This window comes from Callospermophilus lateralis, chromosome 11, assembly GCF_048772815.1.
Source record: "Callospermophilus lateralis isolate mCalLat2 chromosome 11, mCalLat2.hap1, whole genome shotgun sequence".
NCBI lineage: Eukaryota > Metazoa > Chordata > Mammalia > Rodentia > Sciuridae > Callospermophilus > Callospermophilus lateralis.
Window position 1 is genome coordinate 923,250 of NC_135315.1, and position 24,069 is coordinate 947,318.

Below are 24,069 nucleotides of genomic sequence, written 5' to 3' on the forward strand. Positions count from 1 at the left end.
AGTGGGAGGGCCTCTGACTTTCACTCACCATGCTGTAGTGCAGAAATGCCAGCTCTCACCAAGACATACTCAGCACAGAGGAGTCTGCATGCAGGGGAGAGGATGGGAGAGAATCTGACTCTCAGGCTCAGTGAGTTCAGGCTCAGTGAGATGAAATGGGACCAAGAGCAAAGGAAATTCGGAGAGTGATTTATGATTACAGTGAGAATATCAGTAAATAGAAGCTATCAAAACCACCAAAAATTGTGGAGCAAAAATTACAGTAATTGAAATGAAATATTTGCTAGTGGGGTTCAACCACAAATTTGAACAGGCAAAAGAAAGGATATATCTAAAGATCAGGAGGTTCAGATCATTCATCCTGAGGAACAGGAAAAAAAAATCAAAAGAAAAATATATGGACACCATCAAACAGACCAGCATATGCCTCAGAGAAAGCACAAGTACTTGAAGTTATTTTTTAAATCTCTTATAATATTAAGCATTTATTAATAATAAACATTCAAAAATAGTTACTGAAAACCTCCTAACTCCAATGAAAGACTTGATTATGTCTGTCCAAGAAGCTAACAAACTCCAAGAAGATTCTATAGTGGAAACCAAAAGACAAAAGAGAATTTTGAAAGTAGCAAGCAGGAGAAGTGAGTTATTGTGTATAGGGATCCTTGATGTGATTTAGAGCTGATTTCTCATCAGAAACAAGACCAGAGAGTAGTGGGGTGACACAGTTAAAGTTCTGAAAGAGAAACTCTTCGACCAAGAAGTGTACCCAGCAGATGATCCTTCCACAGTGAAGGAGAAGGCCTCCAGACAGATGCAGCTGGAGGAGGGCAGCACCAGCAGCCCCGTCTTCCCACAAGGAGGACCTTAGGGATCCCGCTGGAATGGGAGGACGTGGGGACGTCAGTGGGGCCCAGTCACGAGCAGATAAGGAATACTATTCAAGGGACTCCACAGGTAAGTGCCAAAGCTAGTGCCGCCAGGTGGTGGTGCCCACCTGTGATGCAGCCACTTCAGAGGCTGAGGCAAGAAGAGGGTGTGAAGCCGCCCTGCCACCAGGGCAACCCTGCAAAACCCTGCCCCAAAACAAAACGATAAACAGGGCTGGGCTGAGGCTCGGTGGTGGAACACCCTGGGTCCAGTCCCTAGTACCAGGAAAAAATACCTAGTACCAGAAAAAATGATCCAGGTTAACATGAAGGTGTGCCCTGGGGTCAGCATGAAGCCAGATGTATATTGGAGCAGCATTTTCATGTTCTTTCAAAATTGTCAGTAGTACTTAAGCTAGGTTGTTATTAAGATGTGAGCTATGATTACAATGAGAATATCAGTAAATAGAAGCTATCAAAACCACCAAAATGACCACAAAGAATTCAACTAAAAATATATAGAAATGGAAAGAAGGGAGAAAAGACTCTATAAAAATCAAGTATATAAAAAGGGCCATTGTGAAATATTTAGAAACAAAATATATATGAGACATGGAGGAAACAAATAGCTTAGTGTAAGAAGTAACTCTTTCCTCACCAATACTTACTCTAAATGGAAGCCCATTAAACTCCAATTAAAAATCAGAGGTCAGGGGCTGGGGCTGGGGCTGAGTGGCAGAGCACTTGCCTAGCACATGCAAGGCCCTGGGTTCAATCCTCAGCACCACATTAAAAATAAATAAATAAGGGGCTGGAGCTGTGGCTCAGCAGTAGCGCATTTGCCTGGCATGTGTGAGGCACTGGGTTCGATCCTCAGTACCACATATAAATAAATAAAATAAAGGTTTATCAACAAATTAAAAAATAAATAAAAGATATTGTGTCTAGCTACAATTAAAAAAAATCAGAGGTCAGTGTAATGGATTTTAAAAGGAGCCACCTATATGCTATCTACAAAAGAGTGACTTTAGATATAGACACAATAAGGTGGGAAAAGAGTGGGAAATTACATTCCATAAAAACAACCGCCCGAGCCGGGCGCAGTGGCCACGCCTGTAATCCCAGTGGCTCTGGAGGCTGAGGCAGGAGGATGGAAAGTTCAAAACCTCAGGGACATTAAGCAACTCAGTGAGACCCTGTTTCTAAATAAAATACAAAATAGGGCTGGGGTGTGGCTCAGTGGTTGAGTGTCCCTGAGTTCAATCCCCAGTACTCCCCTGACCAAAAAAAACCCAGTAACCCAGGGTGGGGTGCAGTTCAGGCAGAGAGCTGCCCAGCCTGCAGGAAGCTGGGCTCGATGCCTCACGCACCCACGTAGACACATGCAGGAACAGAAAGGGCTGGGCTGGCGCCTCGTCACTTGCCAGGCAAAATAGACGCTAAGTCAAAACAGTTTGCAAGAGATAGATACAGGCTTCATATACTGATGAGTGCTCCCACTCTTGTAGTTGCTAACAGTCACACACACCTAGGAACAGGTCCCCCAAAGTGACATAGTCTGGGACATTAATACTGCACTTGGGTTTTCAGTGCTGGGGTTTAAGCCCAAGGCCTCGTGTGCGCTGGACAAGCGCTGTTCTTCATCTCCAGCCGTTTTACTTTTTTCTTTTTTTTTTTTTTGGGGGGGGGGGGCGGGGGGCGGTACTGGGAATTAACCCAGGGCCACTCAACCATTGAGCCACATCCCCAGCACTTTTTATATCCTATTTAGGGACAGGGTCTAGCCTAGTTGCTTAGGGTCTCTCTAAGTTGCTGAGGCTGGCTCTGAATTTGTGATCCTCCTACCTTAGCCTCACGAGCCACTAGGATCACCAGTGTGTGCCACTGCGCTCGGCCCTTTTTACTTTTTATTTATTTTTTATATTTTTAGTTATAAATGGACACAATACCCTCAATTTATTTTATTTTTAATTTTTTTTTTTTTTTTTTACGTCGAGCTGAGGATTGAACCCAGTGCCTCATATATGCTAGACAAGCACTCTACCACTGAGCCACAACCACAGCCCCCTTTACTTTTTATTTCGAGGTAGGTACTAAGCTGCTGAGGCTGGCCTTGGACTTGCCAACCTCCCACCTCGGCCTCCCGAGTCACTGAGATTACTTACAGGTATGAACCATCACACTCAGCACAAAGTGTCTTTTCCAATTACGGTGAAACTAGAAATCCATAAAAGAAAGAAAACTGGAAAATTCACAAATACATGGTAATTGAAAAGCACTCTCAATCAATCAATGAGTCAAAGAAGAAAATCAGAAAATACCTTAAAATGAGTGGAATATCAATCAGAGTGGGATGTGGCTCAGTGGCAGAGCACTTGCCTAGCGTGCACAAAGCCCTGGGTTTGACCCCAATGTAGTGCGCTTACACACACACACACACACAAACCCTACATATAAAAGGCACAGTGACAGCCACCTGTAATCCCAGTCACTCAGGAGGCTGAGGCAGTAGGATCACAAGTTCAAGGCCAGCCTCAGCAACCTAGCAAGGCCCTGAATAAGAAATAAAAGGGGCTTGGGATGCAGCTCAATGGTGGAGCATCCCCAGGTTCAATTCCCAGTATGAAGAAGGAAGAAAAAGAACAATCTTCTCGACCCCTGCAGAAAGTTGAAGAGATGGGAATACTTCCAACTAACCCTGCCCAGACCTGATGCTAGGACCAGGAAATGATGCAGGAAGAAAGGGTCCAGACCAACGTAGTCTGCAGATGTGATGCAGAGACTCAACGAACCACTGCCAAGCTGCGCTCACCACCTTAAAGGACCACGCAGCGGGACTCAGCGGTGTCGGTCACTGCAAAGCCACACAGTGGAGATGGCAACAGCGCTGTGATAGCCCCTCCCTCCCACAACAAAACCATCACTAGGAGAGCGGGGAGGGGCCTCGTCACTTGGTGGGGCCCACGTGGGAAGGAGGAGAGTCCCCCGAGGACCAGGTGAGGACGTTCTTGTGCCCGTTATTAGGCAAGAAGAAAGAAATGAAAGGCAGCCTCGATGTGAAGGAGGTAGCCGATCATCCCTAGAGGGCATGGTCTTACAGGAAGAGATCTAGCAAGTCCACCAAAACCCCATTGCTTCAACAGAGTACCAGCCCACAGAATCAGAACACCGGATTCAGTGCATTTCTACACACTAGTGATGAGTGGTCCAGAAGGAAGTTAAGAAAACAATTCCATCCAAAATAGTGTCCCCCAAAAGCTCATGTGTGGGCCAATGCAAAAAAGGTGGGAGGTGACGTGATTGGGCCAATGAGTGCACTGACCCTGGGGTGTGAGCTCTCTGCTTCCTGGCGGCCTTTCTGCACCACACTCTTCCACCATGACACTCTGCCCTGCTTCAAGCCCGGAGGAATGGAATGGGTCATCTATGGACTCAGACCTCTGAAACCATGAACTCCAAATAAACCTCTCCTCCTCTCTCTTGTTCTTGTAAAGTCCTTGGGTCACAGCAGAAATTGGTGTCACAAGTGGGATCATCACAGAGACTAACCTGACCATGTGGTTCAGAAGCTTTTTCAACTTTTTGGAATGTGTGGGAAGGATTTTTGAAAACTTTAGAGATACAAGCTGGAAAGATTTTAGACTGTTGAAAGTGGAGCTTAAAGGGCAATTCTGGTGGGAACCCCGAAGTGCAGAATGCCCAGAGGACTGCGGACGGGAGACAGGGCTCATGAGGTCTTAGAGGGAAGAGAGGGCCTGGAAACTGGGAACTGGACTAGAGGCACCGGGTCATGTTCTGGCTAAGAAGCTGTCTACATGCTGCCCACGTCCTGAGATTCTCTGCGGGAGTCTGAATTGAAGGTGATGGATTTCCTAATCTGGCAGAGAAAATGTCCAGACAGCACAGCATGTATGCAGTGGTATGGACATTGCTGGCAGCTTTTAGCCAGGTACACTGTGACGTTTGGAAGCAGAAAAATCTTAAAAACTTGCACTTTGGCCAGAAAACTGTGAGCAAAACTGGGGCTAAGGAAAGTATGGTTATAGCCATTAAAGAAAGGCTCAAGACTTTTCCCATAGGCCACGGGCGGACGCCAAGGGCCTCTCAGGCACTGGCAAGACCACACCCGTCTCAGGCTCAAGGGGGTACAACTAAAAATTCCTTTGAGAAGAGACCAGTGGGGCACGCTGCTTGCACAGGGGGTGCCTAAAAACTTGTTTCACGGTGCCCAGTCACCAGACCCGCAGAGGCTGCGGCAGCCAGGGTCCCTGAGGCTTGGCTGCTGCTTGAGATGGCAGCAGACTGGGCCTCACCACGTGGTGCTCTTCTGCTGGAAGGCGGGAGGCAGGAGGGAGGGGTCACGGAGACTCCACCGAGATTTCAGAGGAAGGCGGGGAGGCCAGGCAGAGTGCTTGAGGATCAGAGTCCCGTGGGGAGCCCTGAGGGCAAAGCATGGAGATGTGAGGAGGGAGATTAAGAAATGCCAGGAACTGGGTCATTGCCCTAGGAAAGCTGCAGAAACCAAGCAGAGACAAGCCAACGGGAAGCCACTAGGGCTGCCACCAGAAGGGCCACAGGGACAGCTACACAGGCCCCGGGAGAGGACGTCTCCAGGCCGTGTCCCCCAGATGCTGGACATGGAGCTCAGGACTTGTTTGCCCAGTTGGGTTCTGGTCTTGCTTTGCTCCCAGTCCTTCTTTTGATGGGATGGAAATGTTTACTCTGTGTCTTTTTTTTTTTTTTTTTTTTTTGAGGTTGGGGATGAGGCATTGAACCCAGGGTTGCTTAACCACTGAGCCACATCCACAGCCCTTTTGTGTTTTATTTAGAGACAGGGTCTTGCTGAGTTGCTTAGGGCCTCGCTAGGTTGCTGAGCCTGGCCTCAAATTTGTGATCCTCCTGCTTCAGCCTCCTGAGCTGCTGGGATCACAGGCCTCCACCACTGCACCCAGCTGAAGGGACCACTTCACACCCGATAAAATAGCTACCGTTTTCACGCAGCAGGAAGTAAGCACTGAAGTAAGCTTTCGAATAACCATGAGTCAAAGAGGAAATCAAAAGATTTTTGAAAGTGTCTCAGGCACTGTGGCGCACACCTCAGCTCAGGAGGCTGAGGCAGGAGGAGCACAAGTTCAAAGCCAGCCTCAGTGAGACCCTGTCTCTAATAAGGCTCAAGTGTCAAGTGCCGCCGAGTTCAATCCCTGGTACCCACCCAAAAAAAAAGAAAAAAGAAGATGTCTTGAGATGGACGGAAATTAAAACAAAAACATGACACACCAAAATTGTGGGATACAGCTAAAGCACATTTGGGGAATTTTGTAGCACTAAAGGCCCATATAGAAAAAGAAATATCTCAAATTAATGAACACAAATTCTCCCTTAGGAAACTGAAAAGAAGAACAAATGAACCCAAAGTAAGCAGAAGGGGGGTATTCTAGGTCAGAGTGAAAAGCAATTACATAAAGGACAGAAAGACACCAGGAAACCAACAAAACTTTAAAATATGCCTTGGAGAAGGTGAGTAATTCATGATTCTTCATCAGACCCAACCGGGAAGAGGAGAAGATGGGGGACAGTACGGGGAGGTCACAAAGGGCTCAAATGAGGGGAGCGCGGAGGGACGGTGCACTCCATCCCCAAAAAGCTACCAAGCAGGAAGAAACAGAACCCCAGTACCCTGCGTCCACTAAAGGAAAGAAAGGTGCAGTTCAGACCCTCCCAGAGAGACGCCAGGCGGGCTGCAGTCCAGCAGGCACTCAGGAGAAGTGCTGCCCAGGCTCCCGACTCCCCCAGAAATAAGGGCCCACCGGCCGGGCTCCTGCTGCAGCACGCCAGAGCTGGGCCGCTTGGGGTCTCCGCTGACAGCGCTCCTGGTGGGACTCTCCCCACCTGCAGGGGCCACCTTCTTGCCACGTGCCCGCCGGGTGGACGGAGAGCAAAGCCTGCCCTTGTCCATTGTTGTTTTGCGATGGGATCTGGCTGTGCTGCCAGGCCGGCCTTGCGCCCCGAGGCTGGGCGCCCTCCTGTGTCAGCCGTGCTGGCCCACCCTGCGAGTGCGTGCACAGGCACGGGCCCTGCTTTGGTTTTCTGGGTATGCATCCTCAAACAGAACTGCTAGGAGGACAGGAAGGGGGGTCCTGGGCTGGACTCCCCACCTCTCCGGGGACTGCAGGCTGTGTCGCACAGCAGCGGCACCCTTCACACCCCCTTTTCTTCCGGGGGCCTGGAATTTAAACCAGAGGAGGTCTACTACTGAGCTGTGACCCCCAGTCCTCCCATGTCTCATTTTGAAAGAGGGTCACTAAATTGCGCAGGCTGGCCTGGAACTCTCCGTCCTCCTGCCTCATCCTGCCAAGTAACTGGGACCACAAACAAGTGCCACTGTGCCCGGCTTATTCGTCTTCTTATAAGGACATCAATCCTGTCAGACTGGGGCCTACCATAACCTCGTTATCTTTTTTTTTTTTTTTTTTTTTTTAAAAAAGCAAGTGTTTTTTTTTTTATATCTTTATTTTTATTTTTATGTGGTGCTAAGGATCGAACCCAGGGTCTCATACATGCAAGGCAAGCACTCTACCACTGGGCTACAACCTCAGCCCACCTCGTTATCTTATTATCTTATAAACCCTGTCTCCAAACATGGTCATGTCGGGAGTTAGAGTTCCAACATGCAAATTTGCAAAAGGACACAATTTACTTCTCAGTAAGGAAATAAATTCGCAACCCTATGAGTCCAGCATTACCATGACACCAAGACCTGACAAATTCTGTTATCATCGCCACCATCATCAACAGTAGGGTCACGTTTCACTACAGGGCACTCCACACTGAGCCAACCTCCAGCACTTTTTATGTTTTATTATGAGACAGGGCCTCACTAAGTTTCCCAGGCTGACCTCGAACTTGCAATCTTCCTGACTCAACATCCCAAGTCACTGGAATTACAGGCATGTGCCACTGAACAGAGTTCAAGTGGAAATTGATACTTAAAAAGCAACCTCAGTTGTATTTTGAAGCCAGTCAGGGCAATACAGTGAAACCCATCTCAAAGGAAAAAAAAAATTGCGACACCATTTACAATAGCATAAAAATTTAAGAAGTAGCTGGGCACCATGGCACGGGCCTATAATCCCAGCTACTGGGGAGGCTGAGGCAGGAGGATTGCAAGTTCAAGGTCAGCCTCAGCAACCTAGAGAGGCCCTGTTAATTAAATAATAAACTAAAGGGCTGGAGATGTAGCCCAGAGGGAGAGCACCCTGGGTACCACACGAGCACCAGAAAAGGGAAAAAGAAGCAAGATGTCAAATCTATGGGCACAGCCCCGATTAAAATGTCCCCCTCCACAGCTGCGGCCTCTGGAGAGGCACAGTGGACCCTCTACTGCACTCCCGGTACCCGCCACGCGGGTGGACACCTGTGCCCACAGGCCCATCTGACGTCAGCGTCCACCCGTGGACTGGGTGGACGGCCTTTGTGGGCCTGCGCAGCGACCAACGCTAAGCAGCCAGGCCAGACGGGAAGGCTGTCCCAGGAAGGCCCGACGCGGCGGGGGAGGGCATCCACGCTGCAGCTGCACAGTGTTAACTGCACCCTGACCGCCCGCCAGCCCAAGCCAGCGGACCCCTGCAGGCCAAGGGTGTGGCCAGCACAGCCCCAGCCCAGCACGGGCCCACACAGTTCCAGGGCCCCACCTCCTCCAGTCTGCCAGGGGACCAGCGATGGCGGGCTGGCGTGTACCCCCAGCCACAGCTCCAAGCAGAAAGCGCTTCCACGGCGGCGCTGACGTGGGCGGCGAAGGTCTGCACGCGGCCCGTGGGTCCTGCAGACCCTAGCAAACCCCTAACGTGCTGAGTGGAAGTGCCTTGGGTTTGGAGGGGGAGGAGCTGCACACGCGTGCACCTGCTCCCCAGGTCCAAGAGTGAAGGAGGGCCGGAGCTGCTGGGCAGGAAGGACAGGCGGAGTCCCTGGGAGGAAGGAGGGAGGACGGGACGCAGGAGCCCAGCGCAGCTTCAGCCAGGGTTAAACTGAGGAATGGGGGGGGGGTACCGCGCATGCGCTCCCACACACACGTGCCCACACGCGCCCACACACGCTCACACACATGCCCACACACACTGAAGCACATGCTTACACACATGCTCACACACGGACACATGTTTACACATGCTCATACACACTTTCACATGCTCATAAACACTTACACACACTTGCTCACACAAACTCACACACACATGTTCACACACATTCATATACATGCTTACATGATTACACATGCTCACACACATGCTCTCACACACACAAACTTCCTCACACACTCGCTCACACACATGCTCACACTCATTCACACATGCTCATACACTAGCTTGTTCACACACACATAGGCTACACACACATGATCACAAAGCACTCAGACACACACACTCACATGCACTTTCACACATATTCACACACGCATACACGTTCACATATATGCTCACACACAAACATGCTCACACACACACTAACACACTGAAACTCATACTGTCTCACACAGATACACATGCCCATACACCAACACAGTTCACCCACACTCACATGCTCATACACATTCACACACTGAAATACAATTACACACATGCTCACATACACGTTCACACACATTCTCACATGCACTCACACATGACACACTCACACTGACCCATATACACAATCCCACATGCTCACTCCCATGTGCGCATTCACACCACTCACACTCTCACACGTATCCTTCACCCTGGTCTGTGGAAGGGGCCTAAAGCCAGGAGGACAGCCTGGGTCTAAGTGCCACCCAAAAAATAAAACGTGGGCTCCCTGAGAAACGCACTGCACCCGGGGCAGGGGGTGACCAGACAGGAGAGCACTGGCCCAGCTCAGGGCCAGAGCGTCCTTATGAAGCACCAAAGGGGACCCACACTTGCTCCGTGGTGGCCCCAGGAGCTGAGCTCACCCTGAACAGAGCAGCCCCCACAGAGATCCCCTAAGGCCGTGTGCAGGCAGGGCACCTGCTCCATCACGCCAGCCCCAGCCCAAAGCCGGTTTAGTTGACAGCCAAAGGAGAGACACTGTTCAGGGACGTCTACCTGATCCTGGCAGAGCAGAGTTGGGGCATTTGTTCTGGATCACTCCCTTGCGCCTGCCCAGCTGGCAGAAGCCCAGGGCCCCGTGGGGCAGAGAGAATGGCCACCTCCTCAAGGCTGCCCAAGGGCCACAGCAGCTCCCCACAGGGCATTTCCTGCTCTGGTTCTGGGTTGCAGGAGCTCCACAGGAGCTCCACGCAGCGCCAGAGCAGCTGAGAGGCCTGAGGTTCCTCCCTGCCTTGTCCCCTCTGGGGAGAGAGTGCAGCTCAGCCCCAGAACTCCAGCCCCAGGGCCCAGGCTTGCAGACAGGGTGGCCAGCCCCTGCCAGGAGAGGCAGGCAGAGAAGACCACAGGCTGCCCCCATCCCCAGTCTGTGCCAGCCTTAGCTCAGAAGCAGTGCAGGCCTGCTATGCCCGGGAGGGCCAGACCTCAGGACAGGAAGCTCCCTGTTCTCCCCAGGGGGACCGGGGGACAGAGGGACCGAGGGAACATCATTCCCAGAGCACTGTCAAAAGCAACAGCATCATTCAGACTTGTCCAGGCGAACGAACGGGGCTGCATGAAATAACCACACAAGAGACACCTTTTCCTGTGGGTCCTGTGACTGCTCCTCTGACCTTAGGGGTCTGGAGAGAGAGAGAGAGAGAGAGAGAGAGAGAGAGAGAGAACATGCTGAACACTTGTATTGGGGAGAAGCCATTCAAATGAGGCAAAGGGGCAGGTTTCGGGGGGCTGAGTCTAGCTTCCTGATGTCTGCTGTCAGCAGGTTGACTGACATCTAGGAAGGCCACACCCAAGGGCAGAGCAAGAGAAGGGGACACACAAAGGGAGTTTCCATGGAACATTCTATCCCAAACAGGGCAAAGGGGTAGGATTACGAAAGAACAGGTGAGTGTAGCTCTACCCCAGGGTGTGCCTACTCAGTGGGGGAGAAGACCGAGTCCCTAGTCACGGCACCGATGGCACTACCGCACCAGACTGCAGTGGTCCTTCAGATCCCTGGTGCATCAGGACTGGAAGGCGTGGTCTCAGTGTGGCCCCCACAGACTAAAAATGAGAATGAGGTAGGAAATGAACACATAATAGCTGTTGCTAAACACACAGAAAAACATTGCATTGTAGCTGGTGCAGTGGGGCACACCTGTTATCCCAGCAGTCGGGGAGGCTGAGGCAGGAGGACTGCAAGTTCAAAACCAGCCTCAGCAACTTAGGGAGGCCCTAAGCAATTCAGTAAGACCCTGTCTCAAAACAAAATATGAAAAAAGGGTTGGGAATGTGGCTCAGTGTTTGAGTGCCCCCGAGTTCAATGCCCTGTGCCAAAAAAGGAAAAAGAAAAACATTGCATTATAGATGCAAAAAACTCAGCAAACCCAAAGAAGATGAATATAAAGAAAACCAGTCAGACCCATCACTGAAAACCAGAGACAAAGAAAAAATCTTGCCAGATGCCGACCTGTAATCCCAGAAAATCAGGAGGCTGAGTCAGGAGGATCGCTGGCTTGAGGACAGCCTGGGCAACTCAGTGAGACCCTGTCTCAAAATAAAATAAAAAGGGTGGGGATGTGGCTCCGTGGGAAAGCACCCCAGGTTGCATCTTCCATCTCAAGAGCCAAGGGCTACCACAGGCTGTTTCCTGGGGGACACTAAGCTGGGATCCCTGTCCCAGAGCAATGGCCAGGCAGGTATAGGCTAGGCCTGGGTCAGACAGGAGCCATTAGGGCGACTGCCAGTATAGGCAGATCTCCTCCTAAGCAAGAACAGCTGAGGGAAGCCTTTCTCCACCAAGGAGAACGTCAGATGGCACCTGCGTCTCTACTCAGTAACGCAGGTCGTCACACATCTTAAAAACGTCTTTGGGGGGCTGGGGTTGTGGCTCAGTGGTAGTGCATTCGCTTGGCACGTGTGAGGTTCGACCCTCAGCATCACATAAAAATAAATAAATTAATTAAATGAAGATATTGTGTCCATCTACAGTTAAAAATATTTTTTTAAAAAAAGATTTCTTTAGGGGCTGGGTTGTAGCTCAGCGGTAGAGTGTTCACCTGGCCCGTGCAGGACCCTGGGTTCTATCCCCAGTCCTGGAAATAATGATTCTTTAAATGTGGTTTTAGTTTTTGAGCATATTTATAACTGCTGCTCTGAACTGTCTGCTCAGAGCAGTGTTGGGCCCCTCAGAGACGGCTCCTGGGCGTCACTTTCTTTCTCGAGCTTGGTCTATATCTTTTCCTTTCTTTACATGTTTCATGATTTATTGATTGAATATTTTTCCCTGTGATGCTAGAAATGGAACCCAGGGCCTCAGGCACACCAAGCATGTGGTCTATCACTGAGTTACATCTCAGCCCTGATTTTTTGTGGGGAGGGTACCAGGGATTGAACTCAGGGGCACTGAGCCACACCCCAGCCCTATTTTTTATTTTACTAGAGACAGGGTCTCACTGAGTTGCTTAGCACCTCACTAAATTGCTGAGGCTGGCTTTGAACTGGAGATCCTCCTGCCTCCGCCTGCCAAGTCCTGGGATTACAGGTGTGGGCCACAGCACCTGGCCCCCAGCCCTGATTTTTTTAAAGAAACTTTTTTTTTTGCCATTGTTATACATGGCAATAAAGTGTGCTTTGCCGTATCATATATGCATGGAGAGCGACTTGCCATTCTTTTGGTTGTACACGGTGTGGGTCACACTGGTCACATGTTCATACCTGAATACAGGAGAGTGACGTCCACTTCCTTCTGCTGTCTTCCTGCTCCCATCTCCCCCCCTTCCTCCCATTCCTCCAGTCCAATCTGGCAACCACCACTCCCCTCCCCACCCCACCCCGCCTGCCTATTGTGAGGCGCATCAGCATATCAGGGGAGCATTCAGCCTTTGGTTTGGGAGATTGGCTTATTTCACTTAGCAAGACAGTCTCCAGTTCCTTCTATTTATCAGCAAATGCCATGATTTTATTCTTCTTTACAGTTGAGTACTATTCATTATGTACATGTACCACGTTTTCTTTATCCATTTATCTATTAAAGGCCTCCTAGATTAGATTGGTTCCGTAGTTTAGCTACTGTGAATTGAGCTGCTATAAACATTGATGTGGCTGCATCACTGTAGTATGCTGATTTTAAATCTTTTAGGTATGGAATAAGGAATGGAATAACTAGGTCGAATGGTGGTTCCATTCTAAGTTTTCTTTCTTTTTCTTTAATATTTATTTTTTAGTTATAGGTGGACACAAATCTTAATTTTTTTATGTGGTGCTGAGGATCGAACCCAGTGCCTCATGTATGCTAGGTGAATGCTCTACCTCTGAGCCACAACCTCAGCCCCCCCCCCATTCAAAGTTTTCTGAGGAATCTCCATACTGCTTTCCAGAGTAGTTGCACTAGTTTGCAGTTACACCAACAATGTATGAGTGTGCCTTTTCCCCACATGCTCACCAACAATTATTGTTACTTGTATTCCTGATAATTGCCATTCTGACTGGAGTGAGATGAAAGTTTTAATTTGCACTTCTCTAATGGCTAGAGATGTTGAACATTTTTTTCATGTTTGTTGACTGACTGTATTTCTCCTTCTGTGAAATGCCCATTTTGTTCCTTTGCCCATTTATTGATTGGGTTATTTGTTGTTTTGATGTTGATTTTTAAAAAATGTTTATTTTTAAGTTTTAGGTAGACACATATCTTTATTTTACATTTATGTGATGCTGAGGATCGAACCAAGTGCCTCGCGCATGCTAGGCGAGCACGCCACCTCTGAGCCACAGTCCCAGCCCCATGATGTCAATTTTTTTTAAATTCTTCATGTATCCTGGTCATTAATGCCCTATCTGAGGTGCAGGTGGCAAAGATGTTCTCCTGTTCTGTAGGTGCTCTGCACATTCTGGATTATTCCCTTTGCTTTGAGGGCTTTTTAGTTTGATTCCATCCCACTTATTGATTCTTGATTTTACTTCTTGTGCTTTAGGAGTCTTGTTGAGGAAGTCAGTCCTGAGCTGACAGGGTGGAGATTTGCCAGCCTTGATTTTTTTCAAGCCCTTATTTTGTAATTGAACACTGGGCACTTAGAGAATATACCATAGAAACTCTGGATTCTAATTCCCTCTCCTTCCCATCAAGTGTTGTTCTTTTCTTGTTGAGTGACATGCCTGGATGAACTGTGTGTGAGTCTGTCTGCTCTGCAGTGTTTGCCCAGGGTGGCCTCCTGGGCCAGCACAGGCTAGTGCAATTATACTTGGAAGATCCTGACCCAGTAAGGCTGGAACCATTTTCTGATGGCTCTGAGTGTGGGCGGCAGATGCCCTCAAAGTCCATTCACAGCTTTACCCTGCACAAGGCTCCTGCTCAGCAGCCTTTAGGTTCAAGGCTGGGACCTCCTCCTTTGCTGGCTTCCCAGTCCGAGAGACTCTGCAGGGGATCCTAGGCAGCTGTGGCAGGTCCTGTGGCCATCTTTTATTTTTTTAGTTGTTGGTGGACTTTTGGTTTATTAGTTAATTAATATGCAGTGCTGAGAACAGAACCCAGTGCCTCACACATGCTGGGGAAGGCTGCAACCCCAGCCCCCTCTTGTGGCCATCTTATTCCCAAATTTCCTTGCAAGTGTCTGGTGCCTTTAGTCAGATCTAAGCTCTAAGAAGCTGCTGCCTTTGGTCAGATAAGCTCTGAAAAACTTTTTTCAACTTTAGTTGACTCTCCAATATCTTCAGCTTAATATTCTTAATATTCTTCCTATCATCCCTGAGGTCTGAGTAGGTCTGGGTCAAAACAAGGCAGGAAGGAATGGACAGAAGGGCACTAGAACAACAGGAAGAGGAGCATCAGGGGGCTGGGGAGCAGGGGGAGAAGGGGAGATGGGGGAGACGGGGAGATGGGGAGACGGGGAGCTGGGGGAGACAGGGAGACGAGGAGCAGGGGAGACGGGGAGCAGGGGGAGACGGGGAGCGGGGGAGACGGGGAGCATAGGAGAAGGGGAGACGGGGAGCAGGGGAGAAGGGGAGACGGGGAGACGAGGAGCAGGGGAGACGAGGAGACGGGGAGCAGGGGAGACGAGGAGACGGGGAGACGGGGAGACGGGGAGACGGGGAGACGGGGAGCGGGGGAGACGAGGAGCAGGGGAGAAGGGGAGACGGGGAGCAGGGGAGAAGGGGAGACGGGGAGACGAGGAGCAGGGGAGACGAGGAGACGGGGAGCAGGGGAGACGAGGAGACGGGGAGACGGGGAGACGGGGAGCGGGGGAGACGGGGAGACGGGGAGACGGGGAGACGGGGAGCGGGGGAGACGAGGAGCAGGGGAGAAGGGGAGACGGGGAGCAGGGGAGAAGGGGAGACGGGGAGACGAGGAGCAGGGGAGACGAGGAGACGGGGAGCAGGGGAGACGAGGAGACGGGGAGACGGGGAGACGGGGAGACGGGGAGACGGGGAGCGGGGGAGACGAGGAGCAGGGGAGAAGGGGAGACGGGGAGCAGGGGAGAAGGGGAGACGGGGAGACGAGGAGCAGGGGAGACGAGGAGACGGGGAGCAGGGGAGACGAGGAGACGGGGAGACGGGGAGACGGGGAGACGGGGAGACGGGGAGCGGGGGAGACGAGGAGCAGGGGAGAAGGGGAGACGGGGAGCAGGGGAGAAGAGGAGCAGGGGAGAAGGGGAGACGGGGAGCAGGGGAGACGGGGAGCGGGGGAGACGAGGAGACAGGAGCAGGGGAGACGGGGAGCATAGGAGAAGGGGAGACGGGGAGACGGGGAGACGGGGAGACGGGGAGCGGGGGAGACGAGGAGACGGGGAGCAGGGGAGACGAGGAGACGGGGAGACGGGGAGCGGGGGAGACGGGGAGCAGGGGAGACGGGGAGCGGGGGAGACGAGGAGACGGGGAGCAGGGGAGAAGGGGAGACGAGGAGCAGGGGAGACGGGGAGCAGGGGAGACGGGGAGACGAGGAGCAGGGGAGACGGGGAGCATAGGAGAAGGGGAGACGGGGAGACGGGGAGCAGGGGAGACGAGGAGACGGGGAGACGGGGAGCAGGGGAGACGGGGAGCAGGGGAGACGGGGAGCGGGGGAGACGAGGAGACGGGGAGCAGGGGAGAAGGGGAGACGAGGAGCAGGGGAGACGGGGAGCAGGGGAGACGGGGAGCATAGGAGAAGGGGAGACGGGGAGACGGGGAGCAGGGGAGACGAGGAGACGGGGAGACGGGGAGCAGGGGAGACGGGGAGCAGGGGAGACGGGGAGCAGGGGAGAAGGGGAGACGAGGAGCAGGGGAGACGGGGAGCATAGGAGAAGGGGAGACGGGGAGACGGGGAGCAGGGGAGACGAGGAGCATAGGAGAAGGGGAGACGGGGAGACGGGGAGCAGGGGAGACGAGGAGCATAGGAGAAGGGGAGACGGGGAGACGGGGAGCAGGGGAGACGGGGAGCAGGGGAGACGGGGAGCGGGGGAGACGAGGAGACGGGGAGCAGGGGAGACGAGGAGCAGGGGAGAAGGGGAGACGGGGAGCAGGGGAGACGGGGAGCATAGGAGAAGGGGAGACGAGGAGACGGGGAGCAGGGGAGAAGGGGAGACGGGGAGACGGGGAGACGGGGAGCAGGGGAGACGGGGAGCATAGGAGAAGGGGAGACGAGGAGACGGGGAGCAGGGGGAGACGGGGAGCATGGGAGACGGGGAGCAGGAGAGATGGGAGAGAGGGGAGCTGGGGAGCTGGGGTGACGGGGAGCTGAGGTCGACCGGAACTGGGGAGACGGGCCGGAGAAGGACGTTTTCTCTCCGAGGTGCTTCAGTGCGTTGACCGGTTCCCGCCGGGGTCCTGGGACCTTAGAAAGAACACCTGCCGACATCCGCTCAGCTCGGGCCCCTTGGCGCCAGGTGCGGTTTCCGAGGCCGAGTTCCCTGCTACACCGCGGGCCTCCCGGAGCGCCGGACAGCGCGCTTCCGGCGCGGCACTTCCGGCGGCGGCGCAGTCTGACGGAGCTTGGGCGCCGGCCGCGTTCCAGCGGGTCTTCCTGGTGGTGCCGCGGTAAGGAAGGGCGCGGGCGGCCTGGTCGGAGCGCGTCCTGGCGATGGCCCGCGTTGAACCCCGGGCTGTTCGGCTCCCCGCGGTGCCGGAAGCCAGTCCCCAAGGCGCTCCGTCGCGGGCCTCCCGGGCGGCCGCGGACAGCCGGACAGAGCCGGGGCGGGAGGCCCTGCCCCGGGGGCGCTGTCCAGATGCCCGTCACCCTCCACACGGTCCAGCCAGGCAGCGTTGAATACCAGGGCCGAGGAGGGCGAGGGATGGGCCGGGGTCCCTGATGGAGGTGGTTCCCGGGCCCAGCGCTGGTTGAGGAGACGGGTCACCGCTCAGAGAGCCTGTGTCCACCGCCTCTCGCTCTGCACTGAGCTCAGGCCGAGGCTGAGCCCGCCTCTCTCCCCAGGTCTGGCGCTGCACTGAGTTCCAGGCTGGGGCGGAGCCTGGGGCCCCGCTCCGTGTGGACGTGATGCCCAAGCTGCAGGGGTTCGAGTTCTGGAGCCGCACCCTGGGGGGCGCTCGCCATGTGGTGGCGCCCATGGTGGATCAGAGCGAGCTGGCCTGGAGGCTGCTGAGCCGCCGACATGGGGCACAGCTCTGCTACACTCCTATGCTGCATGCCCAGGTCTTTGTCCGGGACGCCAACTACCGGAAGGAGAACCTGTACTGCGAAGTGTGTCCTGAGGACAGGCCCCTCATAGTGCAGGTGGGCAGCAACCACGTCCCCAGCGGTGAAGGACCGTAGCCCTTCACACTGGCTAGTCCCAGCAGCCAGACACCTGTGACTGAGCCCATCCTCCAGGTGCACCTCCCAGAGGCTTACCCCTCCCTTGGAGCTGGCTCAGGCACTCATGAAAGAGTGCCCTGGGTAACTGGAGCAACTCACAGCCCATGGTGTGACCTTGATACTGCCCGTCACCCTCACAGGCCTTTCTTCTGGGAACAGTTACCAGAGACCTGTGTGTTAGGAGAAGTCGGCACTAGCAGCTTCTGTTACACATCAAGGAGAATTCTCTAGATCTGAAACGCACTCTCCTGTGGGGAGGGGACGAATCCTGTTATCGTATTGTAAATGTTGGTAGGCCAGGACACTCCCAAGGCTGGACCCCAGGACTACAACCATTGTGTCACAGTGGAACCCCTCGCAGGATTGGGCAGCCTGGGCACTGAGGGACCTGAGCCTGGCTTGGCTCATGGGTATATTTCTTACTTTCAGTTCTGTGCCAATGACCCTGAGGTGTTTGTCCAGGCAGCTCTCCTGGCTCAGGATTACTGTGATGCAATTGATCTGAACTTGGGCTGCCCACAGATGATAGCCAAAAGGGGTGAGTTGGTGTTCAGGGTCCTGTGCTAGCCCTTTGGGGGCCCAGGCCCTGCCTCTGATCATAGCAGCAGCTGAGGCTAACAAGCAGTCCTTCCCTTGGTGTTCCTCAGTGCTGGATCGAGGCAGCTATTCACTGACCAGACAGGTGCACAGGCAGGGTTCCTTACTCCTTGATGAGTGCCTCTGCAGAAATGTGGCATGCCACTGGGCTCAGCCTCTCCCTCCCTGAGCCCCTCAGTAGGCACTGCTGGTCCTGGCCCACGTGATGTGTGTACAGCATCCTTTGAGCATGTGCACCTGGGCAAATAGAGCCCCCAAGTCAGATGCTGGCACACTGCTTGGGTCTGTGATCATCCCCCTGCCCCACCCAGATGCCCAGCTATTATTTGACATTAGTTTATGCAGCCTGGCAGGGGGCTTATGGCCTGTGGTTGCAGGAAGGACAGGAATTTTGGGCCACGTTGTGGGAGAATGCTGAGGCAGCTTGCACCCTGGCCTCACTGGGCCATGCTCATTCCTACAGGGCACTACGGCGCCTTTCTACAGGAGGAGTGGGACCTGCTGCAAAGCATGAGTGAGTGGCCGCATGCCGCCAGGTGGGCAAGTGAAGGAGCCCCAGAGAAGCCCTGCAGGGCCGGGAGAGGACAGTGTGACAGAGTGTCCTGGATCACTCTGGCAGCTCCTGGCTGCTGTACCCTCCCTGTTGGAAAGAGGTGCCTGTGAAGAGCCACCTGTTCTGCACCAGCTTTCCCCTTAGAGCCAGACAGTAGGTGCTGGGAGTACCCTTGCTTGGCCACAGCCCCAGTGTCCTGTGGGACAGCCAAGTCTCTCAGCATTGGCCCCACGTCATATGAACTTGTTAAGCCAAGGGAAAGACTGTGGTCACCTGCCCTGCAACCTGATGGTGATGGCTGGGTGATGACCAGAGCTGCCCTCCAGGAGGCTGATGCAACTCCATGGGGCCGGGCTGTGGGGCTCAGCTGGCTAAAGTGGGATCTCAGAAACCATATCTCTTCCCAGTTCTGTTGGCCCATGAGAAACTCTCAGTTCCAGTCACGTGCAAAATCCGAGTCTTCCCAGAGATAGACAAGACTGTGAGGTACGCCCAGATGCTGGAGAAGGCTGGCTGCCAGGTGAGGGCTGTGGCTTGCAGGCATGGGCGTCAGGGCTGAGGGCAGCCAAGCTCTCTGAAAGCTTCAGTGAGACGGGCTTCTGCCCTCTTGTCTGCCCTCCTTTTGGGGCCCTTGCTTGGAGGATTCACGTGAGGCGTTTTCTGTGCTGGGGCTGGTGGGCTTGTCAGTGGCCTGACCCCATTGACTCCAAGACATCCACCCTGAGCTCAGTCCTGTGACAGATGCCATCTTGGCTCTAGGGTGTGGTCCCCATGGGAGTAGCTCTAGAGAGCTCAGCAGCCTGGAGGGCTAGGGAGGCGGGCCACACAACTCTTGGCATATCTGGTCCCCTGTCCCTGTCCTCTGCATGTTGAGCTCTGCCCAGTGCAGGCTGGAGGGACTCAGCCTTGAGGGTGCCCTTCAAGGTGCTTAACTGCTGGGGCTGGACAGGATCCTAAGTGATCTTGGGGTAAGGCCTGGGCAGGAGACCCCATCTTCCCTTCCCCCTCACACTGGTCCCTTATACACCTATGACCTTGGGTGGTACTGCTTCTTCCTGGCCTGGGCACTGGCTCTTTTTTTGGTACTGGGGATTGAACCCAGAGGGGCTTAACCACTGTGCCATATCCTATAACACTTTATTTTTATTTATTTTTTTTCACACAAGGTCTCACTAAGAGACCTTGCTTAGGGCCTTGCAAAGTTGCTGAGGCTGTCCTTGAACTTATGATCCTCCTGTGGGGTCTGACTTTGGACAGGATTGGGCATCCTTGGTATAGCCTGGAGCAAGATCCCAAGGGCAAGGCTCACAGCACCTTTGGCCCAGGACGGCTTTTTCTCTAACTGGTTAGGGAGCAGAGAAACTGAGGAAGGGGGTTCCCTGGAGTTGATCTGGAGGTTCAGTGGGTTGAGCTGGGTGCTGGTCTATCCTAGCTGCTGACGGTACATGGGCGCACCAAGGAGCAGAAGGGGCCCCTGTCAGGAGCAGCGTCCTGGGAGCACATTAAGGCTGTGCGGTGAGTGGACAGGGTGGGAAACGCAACCTGGTCTTTCATGGCGGGGCATAAACCCAGCTCCACACCTGGGGGTGTTCAGTACACCTGACTTTCTGTGACCAGTTCGGGTGGAAGGCCCACGAACGTGGAGTTTGGGACCTGTTTCCCCATCCTCTCCTGGGGCTTCCACTGCCCTGTTGGGAACAGCAGGGTCAGGCCTTTCTCCTCCTACAGGAAGGCTGTGTCTATCCCAGTATTTGCCAATGGGAATATCCAGTGCCTGCAGGACGTGGAGCGGTGCATTCAGGACACAGGCGTGCAGGGGGTCATGAGTGCAGGTGAGCAGGTGGATGCTCAGCCCCCTTCTTCCTTGAAGCCCTGTTTTCATGAGCAGACAGTCTGCTCTGATGGGCCTGCACTCTCAGACTAGGTTCCCTGGGCTGTTTCCAATTCGTGACTGGCCAGTGAGCCAAGTGATCAGTCCTATCCTCAGCAGGAGGTGACCCAAAGGGTGTCCTAGGCTTTCCTCTCCCAACCCAGGGGATGGCCCCACAAGGCCTGCCTCCCTCCTGCCTGCAGAGGGCAACCTGCACAACCCTGCACTGTTTGAGGGCCGGAGCCCTGCCGTGTGGGAACTGGCTGAGGAGTACCTCGACATTGTGCAGCAGCACCCCTGCCCACTGTCCTGCGTCCGGGCCCACCTCTTCAAGCTTTGGCACCACACGTGAGTCACACATCAGGCAGAAGCCCAGCAGGACTACCCAGGCATCAATCTAGGGGCCCTGCCTCAGTATCTTGGGGCTTCCCAAAACAACTTGCCACCAATCCGGTGCTGAAGGGTCAGGCGAGAGCCTGGGTGGGAGGCACTGGCTCTGTGCCTTGTGTGCATCTCAGGGTGGTGGCTGGGGCCCAGGAGCAGGCTCAGCTCCTATGACAGCTATCTGCCTTAGGCTACAGGTGCACCAGCAACTTCGAGAGGAGCTCGCCAGAGTAAAGACCCTGGAGGGCATCGCTGCTGTGAGCCGGGCGCTGAAGCTGCGGTGCCAGGCAGGTACGGGACTGCGGGGCCCAGCCATGGTGGCCAGGCTCAGTCATGACCGGGTCTGGGCCTTTGCAGGAGGACATGTTGCAGCAGGAGGAGGGAGCCAGGCCCAAGGGTGACCTGCCTTTCTTCCACTGGATCTGCCAGCCCTGCGTCCGGCCAGGGTGAGCACCTGGGCCAGTCCACGGATGTGGGACTCACGTGGGGACCTTGGAGTGGAGCAAGGCACCTTTCCCGGGTGTTCCACCTGCTGCCCCTGGGGACCCGCCTGCTCTCTCTGGCTTTGGTGGAGGGTGCTGTCACTGAACATTTGGTTCCAGAAGCTACTTCCCCAAGCTCCTCTATACCTGGGGGATTTGTCCTTGGGGTCAAGACGTGGATTCTCTGGACTTTTCCTGAGCTCTTACAGCTGAGGCAGGCTATCGTTTGTGGCCACAGCCCTGCCTGGGCTTAGTGGCTTAGACAGTAGCACCTGAGGTTCAGACACCCTCCCAGGGAGGCCCCAGCCTTGTGCTAGCCACTCACCCCACCATATGTATGTAGCTGCCCCCTGTGGTCCTACACAGGCCAGCCCCTGCCTGGGCACCCTGAGAATGGAGCTGGCCAGGGTGCTTTGTAGATTCACATATGTCCTGTGCACTAGTGCCCACCATAGCTGCCCAGTCCCTCCTCACCCTTGGACCTCCCCCAGAGGCTCTGACCCGTGTGGCTGTGCCTAGATGATCACCTCTTGTGCGTGTCCTTGGCTCACTGCCCTCTCTCTCCAGGCCCAAGGAGAGCACCAAGGAAAGCAGTGGTGGCCGTAGCAAGAGGGCCCTAGAGGAAGAGGAGGGTGGCACAGATGGCCTGTCCAAGAACAAGCAGAAGAAGCAGCTGCGGAACCCCCACAAGACCTTCAACCCATCTCTGAAACGTGAGCACCCTGCAATGGCTGGACAGGAGCAGTCAGGCCCATCCCAGAGGCTCTTCTCTGCCTGCCTCTCGTCCACAGCTCCAGAGCCAGAAGCAGATGCCTGGCTTTCCTTCCCACACTCCAGGGGCTTGGAGTTGTCACAGTTGTAGTGCTGTACTGGAGGAGTGGCGGGGTGTGGACAGGGGACACATCTATTACAATGTGTCAGATGAGGTTGTGGGGCGAGTCCTCAGCTGGGTGTTGTCCAGGTGGCCACTGGGAGCCTTGGGTTACTGAGGATATCCCTGGCCAGCAGAGCACTGGGTATGCCCCAGCCTTGTACAGGGATGGCCTGAGTAGCTCTCAGGAGCCCTTGGGAAGGGCTCTGAGGTCTCTGCAGCAGGCTGTGAAGGAGGTCAGATTATGGGTGAAAATGCTCCACCTCACAGGAAGACCTGATTCACAGTTCCATGTGGCCTCAAAGCTTGTGCTGGGAGGCCTCAACCCAATGTGGCCTTCCCCTCAGCAACCTAGGCCAGACCATGTAATGTCTCTCGGGCCTGGATACTCTGATGCCTGCTCACATCTGAGTAGCTGCCAGAGCTTGGGGCCGAGTTCCTGATTTTGGCTTTTTTGCTATGAAAACACAGCCAAGGGCACCAGAGCCCTAGAACTGGGTGGGAAGTTCTTTCTGCCACCATCCCTTACTTGCCCAGACACAGCCAATGCATATCCTTTGCCCCTGAGCCCCTGCAGCCCAAGTAAGCTTTGTGGAGGTGGACACTCAACCCATCTCTGGCTCTCATTCAACCAGCATTTCTTTTTGTTCTTTTTTCCAGCAAAATATGCAAAGTGTGACCAGTGTGGAAATCCAAAGGTTAGTCCTGGCAGCCTGCTGCCCAGGAAGTGGTGGGCAATGCAGGCTACCCCAACATTGTCTCAGACAGTCCCTGTGCTGCTATGGGGTTGGTACTGTCCAGCTGGGAGGACAGCCATGGGGTGACCTGGCCTGGGGGGCAGTGCCTTTCTGTGTTGATTCCCAGGGCTGTGTCCAGGCCATGGGGCTTTTGGCATAGGCTTCCAGATGACTGGCCTCACCTCACTAGTTTTCCTGTGCCCAGGGCAACAGGTGTGTGTTCAACTTGTGCCGGGGCTGCTGCAAGAAACGAGCCTTCCGAGAGACAGCAGATTGCCCAGGTGAGGGAGTGTCTCCACCGTCAGCCTGCCACCTCTAATGGGCATCTGGGCCTCCTGACCCCCCATCTCTTCTTTTCCAGGTCACGGATTACTTTTTAAAACCAAATTAGAGAAGTCTCTGACTTGGAAAGGGACCCAACCTGGGCTACAGGAGCCTCCACAGACAGGGCCTGGAGCACCAGGTGGCTTCTCTGAGGTTGTGGGCAGTGCCCTGGCCTGAGGAGCCAGCAGGAGCCACCCCCACTCCGGGCCTGCAGCTGAGGCCTGGACACTTCTTAAGGAACTGCCTTTACTCAGGGAATCTCCTGCTGGTTTACATGGAAGGACATGCCAACATCCTCCCTGGCCCATACTGGGACCTGGCAATGCTGCACCCAGGCAGGCCCAGGCTGGACCTGCCTTGTCCACAGCTTGTGTGTTCAAAAGCGAACAATAAATCATTTCAGAGACATATGCAGACAGCCAACAGCCTATGGCCACCACCCTTCCAGACCCAGGGAGGCCCGGGGCTAGGAGGGTATGAGTAGAACCAGCAGGGACCTAGGAGTCTGAGAAAGTGAAGAGG

At 54.1% G+C, this 24,069-nt stretch overlaps 1 protein-coding gene across 2 annotated transcripts; it reads left to right on the forward strand.

Annotated features, from left to right (window-relative positions):
• The first annotated feature begins 16,875 nt into the window (after positions 1 to 16,875).
• Dus1l (dihydrouridine synthase 1 like) lies at positions 16,876 to 23,957 on the forward strand. 2 transcript variants are annotated; one of them, XM_076870954.2, is made up of 14 exons: positions 16,876 to 16,954; positions 17,349 to 17,648; positions 18,159 to 18,267; positions 18,790 to 18,840; positions 19,287 to 19,399; positions 20,312 to 20,394; positions 20,608 to 20,711; positions 20,914 to 21,097; positions 21,324 to 21,420; positions 21,491 to 21,579; positions 22,183 to 22,328; positions 23,147 to 23,184; positions 23,429 to 23,504; positions 23,585 to 23,957. In XM_076870954.2, the coding sequence occupies exons 2-14, from the start codon at positions 17,412 to 17,414 to the stop codon at positions 23,722 to 23,724; spliced, it is 1,467 nt and encodes a 488-aa protein (XP_076727069.1). In that variant the 5' UTR covers positions 16,876 to 16,954; positions 17,349 to 17,411; the 3' UTR covers positions 23,725 to 23,957. The 2 variants fall into 2 exon arrangements, with proteins under 2 accessions (XP_076727069.1, XP_076727070.1); XM_076870955.2 differs by having other exon boundaries at positions 20,953 to 21,097.
• The last annotated feature ends 112 nt before the right edge of the window (positions 23,958 to 24,069 follow it).